General features: G+C 46.2%; 1 protein-coding gene across 1 annotated transcript in view; it reads left to right on the top strand.

Annotated features, from left to right (window-relative positions):
• MAEA (macrophage erythroblast attacher, E3 ubiquitin ligase) overlaps nucleotides 1-25,286 on the top strand; it is a 391,495-nt gene that overhangs the window by 338,587 nt on the left and 27,622 nt on the right. The window contains exon 7 of the mRNA XM_085642591.1: nucleotides 18,279-18,412. Within this exon, the coding sequence (XP_085498717.1) occupies nucleotides 18,279-18,412 (134 nt within the window). The remainder of the gene's footprint in view (nucleotides 1-18,278; nucleotides 18,413-25,286) is intronic.

Here is a 25,286-nt window from a genome sequence, read left to right as displayed (position 1 = left end):
ATGTTTTGTGATGGAGGGCCTTCTGGAAACGTACAAGAGCCGCGGAAACAGAAACCTGGGTCACTGTACTTGAAAAGAAGGTGGCTGAACTTAAAACATGTATCCAAAATAAAAAATTAAGGACTTAAAGGAGGTGGCGATGAAGGCCACATTAGACATGGAAAAGAAAATTCAGATTGTGGAATAGACGATAAGGGTCTTACCTCGTGAATAGGAGTCGTCGGATTCCCACCGCTCTTAGAGGATGACCATCCACAGGTTCTCATCCTTCACTTCCTGAAGGAAGATGTACTCCTACGTGACTCGGTAGTGCAGTTAGAGGTCTAGAAGTCACTGTGCATCCCCATGTAGGGGCTTGAGATGAGGGTTCGAGGAGCAGCAGCTATCGGTGTCCTAGGCAGGGCTTGACAAGTGGAGTTGGTTGCTTTAGTTAATAATGGTGATTGTGCCCATAGGATGTTGTCTGTGGGAGTATGAATGTGTCTGTGTGTGTATGATGATGTCTATGTGTGAGATTGTGGGGGGGGGCATATAATAGTGGGTACGATGACATGTTTTATCTGTTGTTTGCATATGACTGTAGCTGTGTTGGCACATGATGGCTGTTGAAGTCATATATGTTAGTGGATGTGATCATATATAGTGATGGTTGGGTGGCCATATGTTTGTGAGAGGTACGATGATAGATGTGTGGGCATTTGATGGTGGGTGTTTGTAGGTGGGAGGGCATATGGGGGACTGACTAAGATGTAGGTATATGATGGTGGGTGTATAATGAGTCATGTTTATTTAATTATGGTGTGTGAGTGTATAATGGGTTTGTGGTCATATAAAGATAGGTGTCATTTGTGTGTTGATGTAGGATGGCAGATGTGTGGGCATCTGATGGTATCAGTGAGTGTATTTGATGTCGTCAGTGTGCCTGTTTGACGATGATTCCATGGCTGTATTATAGAGGTAGTCTGGTAAGTGTATTGTTGTATGGTGGTGAGTTTGGATGTATGGTCATCTACTGCTGAGCGTATGGGCATATAATGGTGTCTGTGTGGATATTTGTTGCTGGTTGTATATGAGGATGGGTGTGGTTTTGTCTCTTTCTCTATTTCCATGTTCCATGGTGATTTGCCACAGTCAGTCCTCCTTTCCATCTCTCTCTGTTCTTATTCTGTTTGTCCCTGTGTCCATGTCCCATTGTCTTGTCAATGTCCTTCTGTCCATTTTTCTGTTTCCCTGTCCTCTCTGTCCCTCTGTTTGTGTCCTTCTGGCTTTGTTCCTCTGTCCACTCTCCCTCTGTCTAACTTCCTCTCTGTGTCCTTTGCTTAATTGTCCTCCACCTTTGCCTCTTTTTTTGTCCCTCTGTCCATGTTTCTCTGCCCCTGCCTTTCTATAGAATAGTGGGTGCCCCCTTTAGCCACATCTTGCTCAGTAGTTTGGGAATATATTGATTCCCCTCTGCGCCATACCAAAGGATGTGGTGGATTTTTATTTTATTTCTCAGTAGAGACTAAAAAACATTGAAAGGTGTATTTATACTGACCCCCCCTCTTCCCTTCCTTCTGTATTGGAGGGGTATTCTCTAAGTTCCTTCACCATATCCGAGGGCAGGGGATATTTAGGGAACTACTTCTTGCATGTACAAAGGCGAAAGTAATGTGCCCGCTACTCCTTACATTGCCCAAGGGTGGGTATTTCTTTCAAAGTGCACGGGGGATCTACTTCAACTACACTGCCATCCTAAGGGTTGGGGAAGGGTAGTGTCCCACATTCTTTTTACACAGGGGTATGCCAAAGAGAGTTAAAACAGTGTCTCGTACAAAAAATGTGGGTGCAGAGCAAGGACTGTGTCTTAGTCTTTGAGGATGGGGCTTGGGGGTCACTTGGACCAAAATATAATTTTCGGTTGTTTTGGTGCTTTCAAGGCTGTATTGCCCTGAAGTGTGGATTGTAAGTTCATACATGAAAGGATTTTAACGTAGATATTGAATAGAGGTTGGGAAAACGGAATCCCCTTACACCTCTGCAAGGCACTCATCTGTAGGGTAGGGTGAGGTGGGATATCTGGATTAGATGTTCTGTTTGCGATTGGGCAGAATTGACTTGAGCTACTTATCAGAGTGGTGGTTGAGGCCTTAGCTCTCATCTGATTATAGTGTCGGTTGTGGTCACCTGCGCGAAGTGCTACCTAGGTCTAGTGTGATGCTGCTGTGGGACTCGATGCATGCAGTGTTGAGTATGTCTTCCCATGTTGTTGCGGGTGCTGTTTCAGAGCCGTGTAGTAGACGTGAGTCAGGTTTTCATTAGTCCTTGAGTAGAGAGCGCATCATTAATGCTTCCAAGCAGAGAAGATGGGACGGCCAGCTTGCAGGATGCGAGGCCTGCTGATCTGTGTACATTGGAACAGGTTGTGAGGTTCACGGCTCTGTGGAAGCTGCTGGCGTGTTGCGGTCTTTGAGTCTGGGGGATGTTTCAGGTTGGGTTAACGTAAAGGTGGTCGTTGGTTCGGGAAACTTGCATCCAACCGCATTCAAAATATTATCTCTTCACCTTTTAGGATGTTTATTGAATAACCAGGATCGTGTGCTGGGAGAGCTTGTGCGGAGGCCATGCACCAGAAGGTGCTCCATTCATAATTTGTTTAGCTTATTTTTTTACAAAAATAACTTATTTCAGCAAATTACATGGGAATACGTATTTTTTTATGGATTTGGTTAAACAGCATAACTGCAATCAAAAGTTTAGATGTTAGAATGAATGCTTGTATGGTGCTAAATCTCTGCCCCTCTTTTCATAATTCAATATTTTAGTTATGTGAAAAATCTGCAGGTTTTGAGAACAAGAAACATGTATGTGAGCATCATCAAATGGATAGGTCCATCGCATGCAGCGGCCCCTCCCATCCTTCTCCGCCTGGGGCCACTGTGAGACTGGGATGGGCTAGGGCTCTAGCCTCTGATTCGAGCAGGCGTGCCTGTGGGCGAGATGGCGACTTGGACCAGTGCAGGGCCCTGTATACCAGCCTCTGCGGCCGCTGTTGTAGGGTTTAATGATTGCCTTTGTTGAATGCTGCGGACTGATCTACCCCCACAGTGGCTTCAGCAATTTGTAGCCAGCTCCATCCTGAGGTGGCCGGTGGTGATTACTGCTGCCACAAATTCTTCACTGTGTCCGCAGCGTGGACCAGCCTGCATCCCATGACCAGGCCGAAGCTGCTGCTTTTCAGACATTTTGGCAGTAATAGAAATCACGAAAACAGCCCGAAATTATCTAGATCGTTTAGCTCATGAGAGGCTCGAGGAGTCACATGCCAGGGTTTGCCATCATGTGCAAAGGATTGACCTCCTATGACGGGGATCAGCATTATATAGTAGTAAATAGCTTTATTCGATAAAAACATATCATAAAAGCATTTTTCACATTTTTAAAAAGAAACATTTTTAACAACAATCATCAACACAAAAACATTTCATATCCGGAACAGCATGTTGGGTAGGGGGGGTCGTTCACTGGATTAACAGTTTTCTTGCAGTTCTTAGACGCCAAGCCCAACCCAAAAATTTTGCCATACAAGTGGAAAAGAAGGGTCTAGCATCTGTACGTAAAATACGCAGGGCTTCCAAGTGAGAACGAGTTCCCAGACACCTGCAAAGGGGCTTCAACCACCTACGTCTCGGGGCTACATAGACACTACATTCGAACAACATGTGGGACACAGACTCTACCCTTAGATCACAAAAGGGGCAATAGGGTACAGTTTGAGCGGGCGGTTTCCAAGTGGACATGAACTCACATAATGGAAGCACCCCCACCCTAAACTTAATGTACAGTGCTCTGTCCCATGAGCTCTGAATGGTGTCTAGATAAGGTTCCCTTAACGGTGACTCTTTGACCGACAGAAACAGAACTACAGATTTACAATGATTTGTACTTCGGGCCCTCTCATTGTCTACCCATGCCCAATAAACCTTCTTTAGCTGTTGTTTCGGGGGTGCAGATTTATTGGCCCAAGCCTCTCCTAGGCCTAATTTGTAGAGCAGCTTTTTTACCTCCCTAAGCCAGATGATCTTATGTGAACCCGGTAATGACAAAATGTCATTCAAAGCTTCTGCGTAGCTTCTTAATTCCTGCACATTCCAGATTCTGGACCATAACAAAAGTGGGCGTAGTTTCGCTTGGTCGCAGATTGCCCGGGTACCTGCATCTAGCAGCAATGGGATTGTTGGCGTGCTGTGGGGCAAACCCATTAGGTCTTTATGGAAGTTGTTCTCAAGGTGGGCCAGAGTGTCAACTCTGAGTGCCCCACAGCTCAGCACCGTAAAGTGCCGCGCTTACAACCCTAGCCCTATAGATATCTAGGGGAGCCCCAATAGGTTTTGATGATGAGGCTCGCTGTTCCTTGAGCAACGCACCTGCCACCCTTTTGTGAGTAAGGAAGATTTTTTGGTGGTGTGCCTTCCAGCTCATGGTGTCACTGATGCGTATACCCAGGTAGTCAAATTCTTTGACGCGATCAAGTGGGACAGAATCTAGGACCGGGGGATAGACAGATTTTTTGGGCGGGTTAAGGACTAAAAACTTAGTTTTGCCTATGTTTATGGCCAAACCCCTTCCTTCACAGAAGGTTTGAAAGCTGGAAAGCAACGATTGGATGCCCATTGGTGATTTTGAAATTAGGAGGGTATCGTCCGCGAACAAGAGCGTTGGGATTTTCCTTCCAGCCAGGGTGGGTGCATCTGATGGTTGTTGTAGAAGTTGCTCCACCACTCCGTTAATATAAAGAGAAAACAGAGTGGGGGCAAGCACACACCCCTGGCGAACGCCTCTGTCCACGGGGATACGAGATGTTTTCTCTCCCTGTGCACCCCATCTAATTTGGGCGAAATTCCTATCGTGAAATTTTACGAGCAGCGACAGCAAATAGGGAGGGAGGCCTAACCCATCGAGGACGTTCCATAAAAGCGCGCGTGGTACCAGGTCGAAGGCAGTCCGCAAGTCAATGAAGACTAAATACAGACTGCCCCCTCCCAGCACCACCACTTTCCAATAGATCATTAGAAGGCGGAACGTCTGCTCGATTGTGCCTGTTCCTGTTCTGAAGCCCGCTTGAAGATCTGACAGGATGTGGTTTCCATCTGCCCACTCGATGATCCTGCCCAATACCACCTTCCCTGCTACCTTTTGAGAAGAGTCCAATAAACTAATTGGACGGTAGTTCGCTGGGTCGTCCCTAGAACCTTTTTTAAAAATAGGTACGACCTCAGCACCCCTCCATGAGTCAGGAAAGACTCCACCCAACATAACTTCATTCAAAAGCGAGGCAATTAATCTACTCCAAAAGGATGGGTAATTCTTGATTAGGTCTCCTGGGATTCCGGCAGGACCCGCTGCTTTGTTCGAGACAATACATTGGATTGCTCTCTCTACTTCTAAGCTGGTGAATAGGCCATCATAGCACGGGAGGTTGATTGTAGAATTAGGCAATAAACCCGTGGGTGGGCAAGCTAGCTGGGGGGGGCCTGGAGGAGCGGAGTACAGTTGTGAAAAGTGGTCGAACCATACGCCCCCTGTAATGTTACAAGTTAGCTGCTGGTCAATGGGCTTTTCCCTAGATCTTAATAGGTCCCAGAACCTCTTGGCGTCCTTCCTAGTGCTAGCCTCTACTAAATCTCCCCAAAAGTTGAAATCATAAACCTGTTTAGCTTCAAATATGGTTTTTTTGTAAAATTTTCTAGCAGCCCTAATAGCAACTGCGTCTTTGGACTTTAATGTCACAACAAGTTCCTTCTTAGCTTCACGACATTTTGCAGTATACCACTTGTCTGACTGTTTAGGCAAGGTTTTCGAGGGACCCCTACGAGTGGTTTGGGGAACAATAAATAAGTCACTCAGTGCCAATACAGTCTCAGTAAATAGAGGTAAGATCTTGTTATCGGTTAAACTTAAAGTGTTCATCCGGGGCTCCACCTCTTCCAAAATAGTCCCGGCTTGGGCCATCCTTGTGTCATCAGCTAAGACTTTTGCCCACTTTAAGCGCCTGCTGCAGTTTGCGGGGACTAATTTGTGGGAGGATTTCCACTTATGACCGGGTGGGCCTTGACTTCCAGCCTGCCAAGGAGATGAAATAGATAGCGATAAGGGGTTGTGGTCGCTATCACCCGACACTATAACCTCCATATCTAGGTGATGTTGCCAGAGGTTGTAATTAAGCATGATATAATCAATCCTAGACGTATGGTCTTGCCTGTTATAAGTGTGAGCACCCATATGGTCAGATTTGGATCGGCCATTTGTCGGTCGCAAATTATGCTCCATACAGAGGGCATTGATCTCTATTGCGTTTTGCGACCATTTGGGAATCGGGTCAAGATTCAAAATAGGAATACCTCTCCTGGTGTCCTCCTCAAAAGTGTCCAAGATATCTTCGCTGGCCAAGGGCTCAAAACAGCAGTTGAGATCGCCTGCAAGCATTATATGGGAGTCCGCATTGCAGGCAGCCAGGTTGCGGTTTAGGCCTGTGGGAGGTAGATGGGATACACCGCCTTTGGCACCCCTCAGGTAGATGTTGAAGACTTCCATACTTCTTCCCCCTTTGTGTGTTATCGTTAGCCACTGGAGATCCGATGATTGGGTGTTTCTTTCTTTTACCCTGAAGCCCAGAGCAATACTAATCCATATAATAAGGCCGCCTGACGGGCGACCTTTGGATCCTTGTTCCTGGACTGCGGGGATAAAAAAGGTGGAGAATCCCACTCGGTGTCTTGGCTCCAAACACCAGGTTTCCTGAAAGAGGCAGATGTGAAAGGGTTCCAGAAAGTCGTTCCATTCGGGGATGTCAAAGTTACGACCAAGACCAGCCACATTCCAAGATAGAATTTTTAAGACAGAGTCAGCTTTTGGAGAGACCTTGATGGGGTCAATAGGCATAGGCATAGGAGAAACAGTCGCACCCACAAGTTTTGGAGACCTCACAAGTGGCTCGATTTGCTGGAGATTGGAGGTCGCATAGGGGGCAAGGCAGGTAGAATCCGACTGTTCAAGAGAAGTAGATGCAGGGGGGGTCATGCAGAGCAAGTTTGACCAATCTTCCCTGCTACAATTTACTGTTATGTCCAATGACAATGTCACCCCATCAACCCTTGCATTGTTGGATCGTCCTACTCGGCTTATTACAGGCTCAGGGGCAGGACAATCAATGGAATGATGCCTTTGCGAAGTTAAGAATTCCCTTCGGGGTTGTTTGGGTGATTGCACAGGGAGTCAATCCACCTCCTCTAAGCCACCAAATCTATTATAAGTAGAGAGACCATTCCAATGTAAGAGGGTCTCCCGGTGGCACCGGGACCTATTCGGCCGTTGGTGGTGTTGGACCAATGACCAATTATCCCCCTGGTTACAGTTAGGTCGGGGATGATAAAAAAAGGATAGTGGTTTGGGTTTGACTAAGGAGTCATCATTACTGGGCCAACTACAGATGTGGTGCGCCGTGTGTGGGTCTTCGAAGGTCACTACTATGCAGTCCCCCGGACTGGATTTCAGCGTTGGCCCTACCCAGGGGGTTCTGCGAACCATCAGTACGCGGCTTCTTCTACCATTGGGGATTGGTCTGTTGACATTTAACCAGTGCATTATTTTATTTTTCAGCGACCAGTGATTTTCAAATTGGCCATTACCTATCATGGGAACACCCGTCAAAACAACCACCTAGTCGATTGCCTCTGGGGGAAGGTCAATATAGCCACCTCTAAAATTATCTTTGACTGGGGAAACCTGGGTTTCACTGGGAATCGGTCTATTTAGTGTTTCGTGTTTGGGATATTGCAGGTTACGTGTGGGGCCTCGTGGGGGAGCCTTTGGTTTAACGCGAGCTTGCTCCACCGTAACTGTCCTTGGTTTGGGTACAGATTTTATTGTTGGTGGTACTGAAGAGGAAGCTAGATTGGTTTGGGGTGCGGTAGGTTGTGGCGTTGAGTCAGCTGCAATAATGCCCTGGTTTTCCAGACTTTTCAACCCAAGAGTGGCCAGAGCAATAATGCTCTTCTCCATTTCTAACAAGTTATTTTCTATCCTTGATAGTCTTAGGTCTAGAGGTGACAAAAGTTTTTTAAGTGTGTCCCAAACCACCTCTATAAATTCTTTATTATTATTGGATAACCCGTCTACTTCGGGGTCCACACCTGCTGGGGTATTAAGGAGGGGAATAGATGGATTTTTTCCCTGCCCCTCACTACATGACTGGGTATTAGGGGTATTCTCTACTCCAGCATTGGATGCTGTGATGTTTGTCATTGGCAGATCTTTTGGAACAGCAATTTTCGCTATCTTGCGGAAATAAGCTGAGCGAGAATTGCATTTCCTCTTCGGTTGTTTGCCACTGGGGATATTATTAGACAGCTTCGGGAGAGATACAATGGGGACAGGGATGTGCACACTAAGAGGTGTCGATGGGGTTTCCTCATCCTTACTTCCTGAGGCAAGTTGGGGAATAGCCGGGGTCGGTGAATGGTGAACATCTACCTGAGTGACTATACAATGTGGGCGGGCTGGGCGCTCAGGGGTGACAGAAGTGGCTATGTGGCCTAGGGAGGATTTCTTGGAAAGTGCAATTACTTGGGACACTCTTCTGGCGGCATCTAGTTCTAGCGAGACCCGGGATTGGAGCTTGGATATCTCTTCGTCTATGGCTATGTTGGTGCGGGTTATAAAGTCATCCATGGGGCCACTGATTTGTGACCCACGTTGAGAAGACTTGCTACGGGTTACCCTTGGATCCATAGCGCTAAAGCACTGTGACAAAGGTAGGTCTATTTCCCCTCAGTTATTGATTTAGCTTCCAAAAATATCAAGCCAAAAAGGGGTGGGCCAGTCCAGTCCTCTCAGTCCTCGAACGGCCTCAAACGGCCCGCTCTTTGCCCGGTCTTAGCCCCGGACGCTCCCGCGCGCTCCCGCGCAGCGTCACTCTCCGATATTTATGGGCCAAAGACCAATGGGGTGTGTTGTAAGAAGTTGGGGGCGGGGCGTTCAGGGAGAGCGGGGCCAGGTGACTCAGCCTCCGGGACCGGGACTCCTGGGAAGGTGAGTCCCGGTTCGCGCTCGCAGCCCTGAAGCCTCACACGCCCCCACAGAGCAGCCAGGCAGGAGACCACAAGCAGGCGGTGAAGGTGAGGAGGTTCCGCAAGTCGTGGGTTTAAGCAGCCCTTACACACAAGCAGCGCCGGCCAGGTCCAACAAACAGCGTCCCACGAGGAAAGGGTCCAGGTGCCTTTTAAGTTGTAAGAAGTTGGGGGCGGGGCGTTCAGGGAGAGCGGGGCCAGGTGACTCAGCCTCCGGGACCGGGACTCCTGGGAAGGTGAGTCCCGGTTCGCGCTCGCAGCCCTGAAGCCTCACACGCCCCCACAGAGCAGCCAGGCAGGAGACCACAAGCAGGCGGTGAAGGTGAGGAGGTTCCGCAAGTCGTGGGTTTAAGCAGCCCTTACACACAAGCAGCGCCGGCCAGGTCCAACAAACAGCGTCCCACGAGGAAAGGGTCCAGGTGCCTTTTAAGTTGTAAGAAGTTGGGGGCGGGGCGTTCAGGGAGAGCGGGGCCAGGTGACTCAGCCTCCGGGACCGGGACTCCTGGGAAGGTGAGTCCCGGTTCGCGCTCGCAGCCCTGAAGCCTCACACGCCCCCACAGAGCAGCCAGGCAGGAGACCACAAGCAGGCGGTGAAGGTGAGGAGATTCCGCAGCGGGACCCGCGAAGCGGGTTCCGCAAGTCGTGGGTTTAAGCAGCCCTTACACACAAGCAGCGCCGGCCAGGTCCAACAAACAGCGTCCCACGAGGAAAGGGTCCAGGTGCCTTTTAAGTTGTAAGAAGTTGGGGGCGGGGCGTTCAGGGAGAGCGGGGCCAGGTGACTCAGCCTCCGGGACCGGGACTCCTGGGAAGGTGAGTCCCGGTTCGCGCTCGCAGCCCTGAAGCCTCACACGCCCCCACAGAGCAGCCAGGCAGGAGACCACAAGCAGGCGGTGAAGGTGAGGAGATTCCGCAGCGGGACCCGCGAAGCGGGTTCCGCAAGTCGTGGGTTTAAGCAGCCCTTACACACAAGCAGCGCCGGCCAGGTCCAACAAACAGCGTCCCACGAGGAAAGGGTCCAGGTGCCTTTTAAGTTGTAAGAAGTTGGGGGCGGGGCGTTCAGGGAGAGCGGGGCCAGGTGACTCAGCCTCCGGGACCGGGACTCCTGGGAAGGTGAGTCCCGGTTCGCGCTCGCAGCCCTGAAGCCTCACACGCCCCCACAGAGCAGCCAGGCAGGAGACCACAAGCAGGCGGTGAAGGTGAGGAGATTCCGCAGCGGGACCCGCGAAGCGGGTTCCGCAAGTCGTGGGTTTAAGCAGCCCTTACACACAAGCAGCGCCGGCCAGGTCCAACAAACAGCGTCCCACGAGGAAAGGGTCCAGGTGCCTTTTAAGTTGTAAGAAGTTGGGGGCGGGGCGTTCAGGGAGAGCGGGGCCAGGTGACTCAGCCTCCGGGACCGGGACTCCTGGGAAGGTGAGTCCCGGTTCGCGCTCGCAGCCCTGAAGCCTCACACGCCCCCACAGAGCAGCCAGGCAGGAGACCACAAGCAGGCGGTGAAGGTGAGGAGATTCCGCAGCAGGACCCGCGAAGCGGGTTCCGCAAGTCGTGGGTTTAAGCAGCCCTTACACACAAGCAGCGCCGGCCAGGTCCAACAAACAGCGTCCCATTATATACCAACATCAGCTACGAGTAATTGCCACCGCCGAGCCTCTAGCATCGCGACTGAAACGACACTAGAAGTCCCCCCAAGCATTCCCTGCCCCTGAGACTAATGTGCGAACTAAGAATAGGCTTGAAGGGACTCACTAGAGCTTTCAGAAGAAATCTGATGTGATCGGTGTGCGCATTGCTGACATAGAGGGCAGGATTGAAGGGTTGCAGTCTGCAAAGAACAAAATAGAGGCCTCGAGGCCACCATGGTGCTTTTAAACTGAGTAAAATATCACAAGGCGCCTGGCAGCCCCACAGTGGAAGGGCTCCTGTTTTCAGGATCACACGGTGCAACAGCATAACCCCTCCCAGGAGGCGAGTCCTCCTCCCTCAACTTTAATTGCGTCCATTTTACTCTTTAAATTACACCACTGACAACATGCTTTGGTGCCTTAAAAAGTCGCAGTTTATTCAAACATAACATGGTTGTACATGTCACAATTTTAATGGTCATTCATAACATCCATGTTGAGTGGGCCAAAAAGAATTTGTTGGCTATGCATCTTCATGCTCTGTGCCTTATGTCGTAAGGCTCTGAGTTCCTAGGAGAGGGGCGTTTTTTTGCTCACAAACGAGGCAAGGATGTGGGGAGAGTGTGTGACATAACAGCCAGAGCTACCGACTGGAACTGGGGAACAAGAGCTGCCGACTTTGGAACTGGGGAACCAGGTTCGAGTCTCTGCATCAGCTCAACATCCTGTCATTCTGAGCAAAATCACTTACTCTCACTGTTCCTAAAAAAACATGAATTAATGTGCCCTTGTTTAATGTAACTGGTGCTCGTGTAAAGCGCCCCAGTACCTTCATGTCGTAAAAAACCCACAGGAATTTAAGGTCTAGGTGAGAAGTGAGCATGTGAAGGAGGACTGGTGCGGCCTTGTTCCGGAGGAAGGCCTATTTATAGTTACCTATGTCGGAAGAGGGTCTCTGTCTATGTCCAAGATGGGGCTTTCTTGGGAATTTCTTAAGTACTCCTGGCATCCCTATCCGTTAGTGATACTGAGAATTTGGCCTTTTATTATGCATAGCATCCTGGCAGGATTTAGTAACTTTGCTGTGCAATGTGCTGGGCTGTGTTAAGGCGGCACTTTGTAGAGCTACACTCTGCAAACGTGGTATGGAAGTTTATTTCCAATTTGCATGTAATTTGACATAGCGCGGACATGGGTGGCCCGAATGCATCAGAGCGCTTTACAATAGTAGCAGGGCACATGGGGTCACAGCGAGTTCCAGTTATTGTAGTTAAACACGGACGTTTATATCGGTAGATACCACAAGTGACAGTTACAGATTGGTATAAAATGCTTATAAATTGATTTAACTAGAGAACTCCCCTATTTTATGATTGCTCTTTTTTTTTTTTTTTCGGCGAGTCCGCATCTGTCTAGTCAAATGTACTGCAGTTATTCCTTGTTCCCACTAGGTGGCAGTAAAAGATAAGTGATGGCCGCGTCGCCTGACGCTCTGAATTTATTCTTGTTACGCTTTGCTTCGAGGAGCGGACGGTGGCAGGATAACGAGGCCGTCCTTTATAAATGGACTTGGTGTTTTCACCTTTTATATCTATGAATGTTCTAACTTTGTCTAGGCTATTTATATTGCTGCTGCTGGTCATTACTCTGCTCGCGCCTTCCATTACTTTACCATTATCTTAATTATAAACCTAATGGAATGTTGGCCCCTTGATCCTGGCCGCTGATTTGCTGCTTAGGCTGGGATTTATGGTCGGCAGACACTTGCCCAGCTAACAGGACAACTTAAAGTTTCCCGCTGCTTTTTCAATTTTGTAAAAATAACGAAATCCATAAATATAAGATTGTCTCTTTAAAATGTCTAAAGTCGGATACCTCGTGTACGCAAGGCACAGCTGTTATAATCTATAACCTCCATGCACCCACCCCACTAAAACGGGGGCCGAGAAGACTTGCAATAATGGCGTGTTTCGACTTAGTGTTTTTAGTGAGTACTGCATTAGTAGCACCATCAAATGCACGGCACTTGTAGCCACACTGCGACGTCGAGGAAAGGAGTGTAAAGCAAATGGACACAAATGTGCTCCAAACGCATCACACCCCTCCACCCCCAAATTATGCTTTTCTCTGTACTGCAGCCCCGAATATACAAGATTCCCAATTATATTATAAATAGGGGCCAGCGTCGACCTCTTCTTTACAGGGCAACCACCTGGGTGCCGGACCACCCCTGAAGAGTTCACCCCTTCCTGCCCCTCCACTCCCGCTCCTCGACTGCTGTTTCGACGCTTCGTTTACGCTGTATATCAGGCGCGCAACACCCATTGGACTCACAGGGCTTCAGCCCCCCCCCGTCGTGTGTGGCAGCCCGGGATGAGACACCTTCCCGGGCAAAAAAGCAGCCGCACCCGAGCACTTCACAGGTCTGTAAAAGACCATTTGCATGTTAATGAGGCCTTGCTGTTGTTTCACCCCTTCTAAGCGCCCCTTCAGCTCCACTCTGCCTATTGCTTAAAGTTCAGCCCCCCCCGAAATTTTTGCTCAGCCCCCCCCGAAATTTGGCTCTAGTTGCGCCTCTGCTGTATATATATGAAAATTATATTATATATAAATTATAGATTTATGTGATTTAAATAGTTAAACTCGAACACCGATGCATATGAGACTTCTGTCACTAAATGCGCCATAATCCAACACTTTCAAAATAACTCGGAAGGAAACCGCAGGGCCAGTCATTGGAAACTTGCAGTGAACTCTAGTGTAAATCTACATGAGGGACCGGCACCAATGATGGGGTCAGCCATCAGATGGTTTAGTGGAGGAGTCTTAAAGGTAGCAAAGGTCCTAGGACGCTATCCACGAGAAACGAAATCTGCATTTACTGCAGAGCGCGTGGATAAAATTATATGCTTCTATTTATCCGACAGAGTTTCATAAATTGGATAATATTGCTTCCACAATCTGAAGGACTATATACATTAGTTTTAAGTGCCCAGTTCTTTCCAAAGGAATATAAAATCCGTAAAGTGAGTTTTGGATAAGCTCATTTCAGCAGGTGGTTACTTTGGCTCATGACCATTTAGCAATGACTTGAGACCTTGTCGCTCACAGCGTGGAAACCCCCAGGAGCTTCTATTTTTTAGCCTCTCAGTTTTTTCGTTGCCTATTAAGGGTTGTACTATCACCTCCACTGGGATGCATGATGGGACTGTTTTACATCTAAAAAGTTTGCTTGATCATCAATTCAATCCCTTATTAAGATTTGGATCTCAAGTGAGGTCCACAGAAAGCTTAAGACTAATTACACTAAAATTAAATCACCTTATATCATAATAGTATTGAATAAATCCATATTCAAATCCTTTACCCACAATCGTATAAATAAATATATTGGCTTAGTTCCAGAAGACTAGGGTACAGCACTATAACACAAATATTCCATTTGATGTCCAGAACATTCTCCCTAAAAATATGGTGTTGGATGGTATATACACGTATACTATAAATAAAAGGAAGAATCTGCCTCCGAAACAACCATAGAGCTGAATCCAGTAAAATACATGCATATATTTCTTTATAATTAAGACTTTTATGGATAAAAGCAATTCATAAAACATAGAAAGAAAACTTATAATTTGTGCCAATGCTCCATTTGTACTTCAAAACCCACTCCCTCTTAGCAGCAAGATTATGTGGAAGTTACTCTGAGAAAATAAATATGCTCAATAAACAATCCTAACGAAAGTCTGCATCTAGATCCGGAGTTTGCATTCTTACTAATCACAATTACCGGAGCCCAAAATAATGAACTTATATTCAGTTTTAGCCTCCCACGATTTCTGAACGGATTCCCCCCTCCCCCCAACATGCTTGATCATCATTGCGCCATATCGCACCTTTCATTACGTACACTACGGCCGAACATTTTTACCTTGCGCACCTCATCGTGTGTGCATGTTGGTGAACATACTATTGCTAACCCAGGAGTGGGACTCCATTGCCCTGGGTGTGGCTTCTCTCTTGAAGTCCCTAAACCTTTTAGTCCCTTACTTAAGGAGGACTTTGGACCTGCGACACAAGATGGATTGGGTACTGCTATCTCTCCCTCTCCTTTTCTGCAGGTCTTCTAAACTGTTGCTCTTTACCTAGACCTGCTGTTCCTCAACAAAACCTAGTTAAAAGACCGTTCTGCCACCGATATTGCTCTAGCAATTCCCCAAGACATCTCTATCAAGCATTTTGATAGAGATGATAGAAGTGGGGGTGGGGTGGCCATTATACATCGCTCTAAACGTAACAATGTTAATAATACTGAAGATGTATCCAATATTATTTCAGCTCCTACTTTCGCAGTATCATGCATGCTTATTTATTGCCCGCATGAAGCCACATCTTTACAGCTTTTGACTAACACTTTAGGTTAACTATCTCCACTGCATACTAACTTTGTTGTATTAGGAGATTTTAACCTTCACGTGTATGACTTTAACAACAAATCTGCACAGCAATTTGTGTGCTCCTTGGAGGGTTTTAACCTTGACAGCTTATTAAGGTGCCTACTCTCAAAGCTGGTCACATGCTTGACCTTATCATGGTAATGCTCTTGGATCTTTCCTTAGCATTTGACTTGGTCTCTCACGCTATTTTGCTCGAAATGCTTGAAAAGATCGGTATCAGAGACCAAGCCCTGCTATGGCTCAAATCTTTCATTAGCAAGCATACCCAGGCAGTTTTCTTTCTCCTTTCACCTCTGTAGCAAAGCCCCTGGATTGCGGAGTCCCTCATGGTTTGGCTCTTAGCCCCACCCTTTTTAATATTTTCTTGGAACCCCTAGCTAAAATTGTTGAGTCCTGGGGAGTGAGACTTGTATCCGAAGTGGATGATACTCAACTCCTCCTGGCTTTTCAGGAACATGCTCCATCATCCTTGAGTTCTTTTAAGTCTTGTCTCAATTCAGTGGTGGACAGGATGAATGCTAGTTGCTTAAAGCTCAACTCGGATAAGACTGAGATTATTTCCTTGGCGTCCAGTCCATTCCTGTCTCCAGCCTATGGTGGCTGTCCGAAATGAGCCCGGCCTTGAATCAGTAAGCCAGGTACAGAGTCTTGTGGCCCACCATTGGTGTCTCGGCAGACCCGCAGAGTTGAGGGTTCTATCGGACACATCGATACGACACGGGCAGAGGCTTGAGAATCATACATAGATCCATTCTATGGGTGAACCGAGACACCAATGATGGGCCACCCAACTCTGTACCTGACTAACTGATTCAAAGCAGATATTTTATTATTATACTATTTGTGCAGAGTGACACTTTTTATCTTTGGTCCTGAGGAATGCCGAAGAACTCGGAGTCATATATGGCCATAAACATGTCGACCTCATAATAAGCGAACTGCTCTATTGACGCACAGTTTTTTACTCTGTTTTTAATCCTCTCCACTGGAGGCTGCAGAATAAATTACAGTTTTTGACAATTTTAAACTGTTAGTCGTTTGCCCACTGCCCCTCACTCAGATCCCTGATACAGCTCATCTTTTACAAAACACCTCTGCTCCTGGAGCCTGTGGAGTTGTAGCCCACAGCAGGTACCGCACAATACTGCTGTGAGGAGGGAACCCAATGATGAAGCATGTCACCTGCTGATTGAGGGTTCTCATCATTAAAACTACACGACTTTGTCTCACCATTCTCTTCTCTATTTAGTCCTATTTTATACCCGACATACGCTGTGTGAATTGATAATATTGGGGAACACGATTTCTTTGGTTAGATGCTCGTTCCCCTTGTGACCCCTTTTGTGATTTATGGAACAAAAGTCCATCAAGAATAAAACTGAAAGAGTAATCTTTTAAGGCATATCAACCCTTTCTTCCTCGGCATGCAATTAATTTGGCCTCAATATTATATACAAACTAAATGGTCAAGATCTCTAGTGTAGGATCAATTATAAGAGATGGCCATACTGAGTCTCAGCCCAGAGTCAAAAGGTGACATCAAGCTGAAGATTAAGCATGACCAGAATCACTGCCTTAAGCTAATAACTGTCCGCCAGTGAAATCTATACCACAAAACAAATCAGCCTGAGTCGGAACAATTAGCCCAAGACTAAACACACCTTCAATATGACACTGACCACTGTACCATTCACGCGGACCATGTTTTACAAATTCTTTGGAATTATGTTCCTTTACCACCCCAAAAGATCTTCCCACAATAAGCACCAGAGGAAGTAGACATCCTCTTCTTCCTAGAGTAAACCCTCCTGCTTCTTCAATCATCCAGAGTGTGGACACTTCGATGTCATCTGGGAAAATCCTGACATTGAAAAATATGAAGCTCGAGTTCCAGGCGCCATTGGCTGGCCTCGCTCAGGTCAATTTCTTTCAGCTAGCGATGCTAGATTTGTTCAGGAATGTGCTTGTAACCTCAGCTCCAGTTCCTAAGGTTGAACCCAATCCTGAGAGCCTCGTGACTCCAGCACTTCTCACCCTGACACGTTTGCACCTATTTGGATTCCTGTCCTGGTGCCTAAGAAGTCATCAAAGCCAGCCAGGGCAGCTTCACCCATTTAGTCAGTGCCATCATTGATGTCCAGACAAATGGTGGTGTCCTTGGAGCAAACCCTTGTACAACCTTCAAAGTCTACTGAAATCATTCAGTTAGTAGAAGAAAACGTCAGAGCATGTTTTGATATCCTGCCCTTGGCAGAACACCTTTCTAGGGCCTAAATATTTGCCTGGATGGAAGAGCTATTTGGGTCCTAAACCTAGACCCTTGCCCTGCCTGATCAACATTTTATTCGTCTTGAAAAAAAATGACTCTGAGGCGGATAACACTGTTGCCCCTTATAACACTTATGTTGATATACAGAATGCAAGTAGCCTGGCTACTTCACCAGAAGGGGACATCTCTTACCCTTCCTGTTCTCCTTCAGAGGAAGTCTTTTCATTTACTATGGTGGGATGAAAAGCAGCAGAAGCTTTGGTTTTGAGCTTGTCCACTTTTGTGATGGCGTTTTAACCTTTCTCCTCCTCCGTCTTTCCATTTTATTTATGTTTCTCTTTCTTCCTCTTGGTAATGTCTGATAGAGAAAAATAAGTGCTGGTCCCCAAAAATTATTGCTGGTGGCCCCCAATGGCAACCATTGGCAGAGGCCCTCCCAATTGACTGTAGGCTTCATTGGGATGTGCGGCTGAGTTATTCTCGTCGTGGAGAAGACGAAATCTGAAAAGAAAACTTGGAGAAAACAAACTTTCAATTTTCCTAGTCCAGCACTTCATGGCAAGTCCATGGTTGTTGATAAGTAACATTTCCTTTATTTTACTTCCCCTCTTAATTAAAAAATAAAGTAGCTCGATGTAACACATTTAAGGCACAAGGAATAGGTTGTGATTTGTTGTTCTCATTAATTGCTGTATATTTTCTCTAATCTAAACATTGTTTCTTCAAGTTAAAAATACTATAATACCCTTCTATTTCTCCCTGTGGACCTATTGTTCGTTTTGTTCTTCTCAGTTTTGTGACATGACTTGTTTTTTAATTGATGCAGGATCTTCTGGACCCCGCTCGGTGGAGGATGTTGATTCAGCAATTTCGATATGATAACTACAGACTACACCAGTTGGGGAATAACTCGGTCTTCACTATAACTCTTCAAGCTGGCCTCTCCGCTATAAAAACTCCGTATCCTTTTGAATCCGACATATGTTTTCACATTGTTATAGAACTAGTAATCGGTTACTTTTCAAGTATGGAACCTTCCATAGGGCCTTATGTGCCATTTTTTCCTCCACCGGTAGATGTATACGTTTGGAAAGTATGCAATGCATGTCCTTATATAATCATCCATTTTGTTTTGATCTAATCCGTGTAAATAGACTTCACTAAATAGACTTCACAGTCTTGCTGTGTGGCTATTTCCTTAGTTTTTTCCCCAATCTTTTAGAATTATCTCAGTAGCACATTTATCTTAGTTTAGGTGTTTTGTATCGTTTGCTAAGGTGTGTTTCATTGCAATTATGTCTTTTAAGACACTGTTTACTTCAAGGGGGTGCTATTTTTCGTATGCCTATATTTATGTAATTGTCAAAATTCGTGTTTGATGGTTCACTGTAAAGTGTTTTCCCTTTGTAAATTGATCTGAATATTTACGTCTTTTGTGGTGTCTTGGTTCATTTCACTTTTTTTCTGAGAGAAAAATTGACTTTAGCTCTGCTCCTAACCCTTGGTCATGTCCAGTAAATAGAGGAAGCAGGAATACTGGTCTTCACAATGTATTTAGCAAACGTGCTTATGTGTTTGAAGACTAGGACAGTTGTCCTTTATAGTACCTCATCTGCGTTGTCATATTCCACACTCTGTTTGGAGACCCCTGCATCTTAGTCGGAGAGACAGAAACTGCCTCTTGAATAAAGAATAGTCAACGGGGTTAGGTACTCCACGTGTGTGTCCCACACATAGTAGCCATCACTTGACTAAACACTCCCTACTGACAGTGTACTTTCACATAGTTTTACCTATTGCAGTGCTTCCCAAACTTTTTAGACACATTAATCTCTTTTTAGCATGACACTTTGCGATCCACCTAGCTCTAATAGACATGAGGTGGGCAATGTTTTTAATGTAACTAAAGCATCGTGTGGCAGCGCACTGTCATTTACAGACTGCTTATTTTTCTTTGAAGTGGCTACTAAATTTGCACAGACCTACAGCTTTACTGTTCAAACTTTATTGCACACAAATGATAATGTGTGGAAATCGAGTTTCAGTGAATATTTATCATTTATGCAGTGTCTTGATCCTATTAAAATCTCTGCTACCATCATACGTCAGAATTTTAAACATAAAGTGCTTAATTTTTGCTTTCCTAAATGCTGAATGTGTACAGTTCATATACAGGTATTTACATTTTGTTGTGTGTTGCAAAAATGACATCCTACAGCCTTTCCTCAGTTTGGGAAACACTGACCTACTTGATTTACAGTCTTAGTTGTGGTGTGAAGGGCAATTAAGGAAAACTGTGAAAGTTACGCAGCCGATTTTAAATAATTAAAAAAAAATGCTTTGTACCATAGAAATAAATGTTCTTACCCTTACTTCTGATCGTGCAGATTCCCAATTCATGCTAGAGACATATTGTGGACTGTATCAACATTACTCAGGAATAAAGGTAAAATTTGAAGAGCATAGCATGGCCATAATTAGGAGCAGCACAATGAAGCACCAGCCAGGGACAACCCATCTGGCGACGTGTACAATATATGCTTTGAAAGGGGGTGTTAGTCCTTAGAAGGGTGAATGATTATGAGGTGGCAAAACATCTTTCTGTTGTCAAGGTATAATCGAAGACTGATTTGCACATCCCCTCTGCTATATATTCTTTTGCCTTGGGAGCTTGGTAATGCTACATTCGACCATGCATATTCAGTTTTACGTAGCTGCCCTTGTTACTAACAGGATTAGAACACATTTGATTGCTTAATCTCACAAATTTGGTGATTCAACATTGTGAAGGAACTCACCAACCCCAGCTCCAACGACATCTCGCCGTCACAAGACCTCTGCGACTCTCTAGCCATCTTCTTCCACCGCAAGATCATAGACATCCACGACAGCTTCAACACTCAGTCCCCACTCCGACAGCCGCCAACACCTCAGACCCACCGCCCCCCCCAGTCACACCGGCCTACTGACCTCCTGGAACCATGTCAACGACGAAGACACCATCAAAACCATGAACACCATCCACTCCGGCTCACCGTCAGACCCCTGCCCCCACCACATCTTCAACAAAGCAAGCTCCATCATCGCACCCCAACTCCGACAACGGCAAAACCGCGGCCCTCATCTGCCTAGACCTCTCGGCCGCCTTCGACACCGTCTACCACCACACCCTATGCACATGCCTCCACAATGCAGGGATCCGCGACAAAGCCCTGGACTGGATTACCTCCTTCCTCACCGACAGAACTCAGAGAGTCCGCCTCCTACCATTCCGATCCAAAGCAACCAAGATCACCTGCGGCGTACCCCAGGGATCATCCCTCAACCCGACCCTCTTTAACGTCTACATGACACCACTCGCCAACATCGTCCGATCACACAACCTCAACATCATCTCATACGCCGATGACACCCAGTTGATCCTCTCCCTCACCAAAGACCCCGCAGCCGCCAAAACTAACTTTCACGAAGGAATGAAGGCCGACGCCGAATGGATGAAGAATAGTCGCATGAAACTGAACTTAGACGAGACGGAGGTCCTCATCCTTGGCTCCACCCCCTCCGCCTGGGACGACTCCTGGTGGTCGGCCTCGCTGGGAGCTGCACCAACACCCACCGACCACGCTCACAACCTGGCGTTCATCCTGGACTCATCACTGTCAATGACCCAGCAAGTCAACGCCGTCTCGTCCTCTTGCTTCAACACCCTCCATATGCTTCGCAAGATCTACAGATGTATCCCCACCGGAACCAGAAGGACGGTCACCCAGGCCCTCGTCACCAGCATGCTGGACTACAGCAACGCCCTCTACGCGGGAACCATGGCCAAACTCCAGAAGAGACTCCAACGCATACAGAACGCATCCTCGACATCCCCTGCCACAGCCACATCACTGCCCACCTGAGGGACCTGCACTGCCTCCCCGTCAACAAGAGGATCAGCTTTCAGCTCCTCACCCACGCTCATAAAGCACTCCACGATGCCGGACCAGCATACCTCAACAAATGACTCACCTTCTACACTCCCAACCACCAGCTTCGCTCCGCTGACCTCTCCACCATTCCACGCATCCACCGAACGACCACCGGCAGCAGATCCTTCTCCCACCTCGCCACCAAGACATGGAACACCCTCCCCATCCACCTGCGACAGACCCAGGACCTGCTGACCTTCAAGAGACTTCTCAAGACCTGGTTGTTCGAGCAGAAGCAGCTCCCCCCCCCCCCATCCTCTCCCCCCGCCCCCCTCAGCGCCTTGAGACCCTCATGGGTGAGTAGTGTGCTCTACAAATGATTGATTGATTGATTCAACAATGTTTAGATCATCGCCATCACTCCACAGGAAACCAGTTGCACATTAGAAATTCTTGAATTTGTTCACTGGCCGGAGAGATGGCTCAGGCAGCCACCCTATTGTAGAGATCAGAGTATAACTAAGCTAAATTATGATTGTTCCTCACTGCATCTCCTCCTTCCCAGGTCAAGAGTGCCATCGAGTTGGGAAGCAACACCAGATGCTAGCAATAATTAAATTCTTAAACGTGCTTTATAAGTGTAGACTAGCTATTATTATTGGTGGCCAGTTTGATCCCGCTTTGGATTTATAATTCTTTGCCTGGTGCTCGAGTTTATTTAGGAATGTTGCAAAATGCTACAATTTACCTACGATGAAACAAGACACGTGCATGAGAAGAGTTGAGTATGTGGCGATTGGAGTCTAGATGGATGCAGCACGAGGACATGGAGCTGGCATTCTATAGTCATTCCCTTACTGACTCCCTGACTCCAAAGTTTGGTTATCTGGAGTTTCATGAATTCACAATACTAGTCTGCAGCTGACGTGGTCTCAACGGATAACTCTATTTTGGAATGAAATTTATTCCCAAATATGACCGTCGCTTGTCTGTTCTCAACATTATCTTTATAATGACCTCCACATCTAATTTAATTAAAATGTCCTCAATACTGATTTTCTGCAAGACTTTCAAAACGGGTTTGAGGGGTATGGTTTTGGTTACTTTGTTGTTGGTGGGCAAAGTGTCTAAAGCGCCATCACAAATAATCCTTTCAGTAGTTAAGAACATATCACACCAGCAAGCAGTAACTCCCAGTGTTAAAGTTTTCGGTGCTATACTTCATTTAATTTGCTGTGACAGTGGTTACCTTTACAGATTGTGACCCTTGTCTACTCCAATACTGGTTGAAATCATTGTAGCGCTGTCAGATCCTGTCTGGTGGGCCATGAGCAAGCAGGGGCTTCTGGGCCTCAGCCAGGAGAGCTGGGGCATTTGCCTCTGATGTCCCAGGATCTGTCCTACTGTGGTTGTGCAGACAGGGACAAGTACAGCCCTTTTACCTCTTGACTCCCAGTTATGGTGATATCAAGCAATTATGGAATTCTCAGGGAGTGGGTGCTTAAACTCGGGGAAACAATAACCATCCAGCAGCGCAATAACTGAATGTGCAACCTAGTGCTTTACTTTGATGAGAAAACTAGAGGTGGGCAGAAACTGGCAACATGTCTCCAATCTCTCCTGCTTCTGGGAGATGTGCTGGCTGCCAATATTACCCATGACCTGAGGTGGTCACAGCAGGATAGGGTAGCAGAATGGGACAGCGAGAACTGCTGGCTGGATTCTTTCGACTGATGCATGTACTGTGTGTTGGTGGAGGCCCTTGGCAGGTGTTGGAACTGCTTCGGATCACTTGGCAATAAACAGCAGATGGACTGCTATGTAGTTGAGGGTGTCACAGTGGCATGATGGTAGCTGCAAGGCACTCTTTGGCAATGTGATACTGTTGATCACTATATGCACACTCTTGGTTGTTGGTGCAACCACCACCACGGGCAGAGGTCTTGCTTCCAGTGGCGATGTCCACCTCCTCACAGATATGGATTTTGGTGGCAATGTGTAAAGATTTCACAGGAAGTAATTAAGTCTTCAAAGTGGTTTATTTATCAGCGACAATCCAGCTGAGCTCCCAGCTCAACAGCCTCTTCAATTCATCTGTCAACATTCCATATTAAGCTGACATCACACATTCCATGATGTCAGCGTAGCAATTTCTCTACACATCTCCCCCCTTACATTAAACAAAATGTTGGTATTTATAATAATTTCTATGTGAACTATAATAATTTCCATATGAACTATGCTAAACAAATCCTAGGAGAACATTGAACCATAAAATTCTACAAATTATCCCCTAACTTTACATACATCACCCACAGTTCTAGTAGTTTCGTTTTCCATAATTACCACATTACGTTTGACTTCTTTGACCTTACAAGGATTAGAATATTTACTTTCTCCTTTATGGACTAAACCTTTCTTTAGTACCACAATCCAGTCTCCCGGCATCAACCAAGATCTTTTCACACCCATTCTCTTGTTGTAGTATGAAGCATTCTTACCACATGACTTCATCACACTTTCCTTTATTTTTTCCCGATCCACAATGATTCCCACATCATCTTTCAACCACACAGGACACGCTTTAGAATTTGGAATCCTTCCCTTGAGAGAGACAAAAGGTGCAACACCAGTTACAGAATGGGGCGTGATCCTATGCGACCACATCAATCTCCTTAATTCCTTGTTCCATGGCAACTGATTGGCCAATGACAGTTGTATATTTTCCATAATCAAGCGATTTACTCTCTCCACAAGGCCGTTGGCCTGCGGACGGAAAAGAGCCACTCTTTCATGAACAATACCTAATCCATTCAAATAAGACACCATTTCCTTAGATGCAAATTGTACTCCATTATCAGATTCAATGGTCTTTGGTAATCCCTCATCCATGAAAGTTTCTTCCAAAAAATCTGACTACAGACGTATTTACTTCTGGTACAATTTTGATGACGAACCACTTAGAATGGTAATCTACCAGTACAATAATACATTTTGTTTGCAGTTCCTAATTTTACCACAGGTCCCAAAAAATCAATCGCTAATTTTTCCCAAGGCTTGCTAGGAAAATTTGTCATCTCCAATGGGGGTTGTCTGATTACTTTAGACTTATCACTATTAGCACATGCCACACAATTCTTCACTTTTTCCTCGACATTGTAATCAACCCCCGGCCACCAAAACACTTCCCTGACTCTCCTCTTCATGGCACTACGTCCAAGGTGACCTTTATGAATAATATCAATAATTCTAGAACGAATACCAACAGGAGGAACAATTTGACTCCTCCTCCTGAGTTTACCACCAACTATGCATAACTCATCTTTGACCTTGAAGTATTCACGTATGTCTACTCTTTGGGCATCTCTATCATCCCATCCATGCACAATCTTTTCCTTAACTTCCTTCATGATATCATCACTCTCCTTAGCAAATGCCCACTCACTAGCAGCAATAGATAATTCCCCTTCGATTGACAATACTTCACTATTCTGTACTTCAGAAACGACACCTTCTTCAGGCATCCTTGACAAGTAGTCAGCAACTACATTATTGCTGCCTTTGACAAATTCGATCTCAAAATTATATTCAAACACACCTAACAACCACCTTGTAATACGAGGTGTAACATTTCCTTCTAAACCTCATCCACCTTTGAAGATGTAAGTCAATGGTTTATGATCTGTCCTTAATCTAAAAGGAATTCCCCACACATAAAACCTGAAGAGGTTAATTCCCCAACAATAGGCAATAGCTTCCCTTTCAATCACAGAATAAGAAGTATCAGGACCTTGTAACCTTATTGATGCAAACCCAATGACATTTTCACCCCCTTCATGAATTTGAGTAAGAACAGCTCCAATTCCAACACTGCTTGCATCAGTAGTAATGTATGTCCTTTTTGTCACATCAAAATGACC

This window comes from Triturus cristatus, chromosome 2_2, assembly GCF_964204655.1.
Source record: "Triturus cristatus chromosome 2_2, aTriCri1.1, whole genome shotgun sequence".
NCBI classification, from domain to species: Eukaryota; Metazoa; Chordata; class Amphibia; order Caudata; family Salamandridae; genus Triturus; species Triturus cristatus.
Note: the sequence above shows the minus strand (reverse complement) of the source record. Positions and strands in the feature narration are given on the sequence as shown.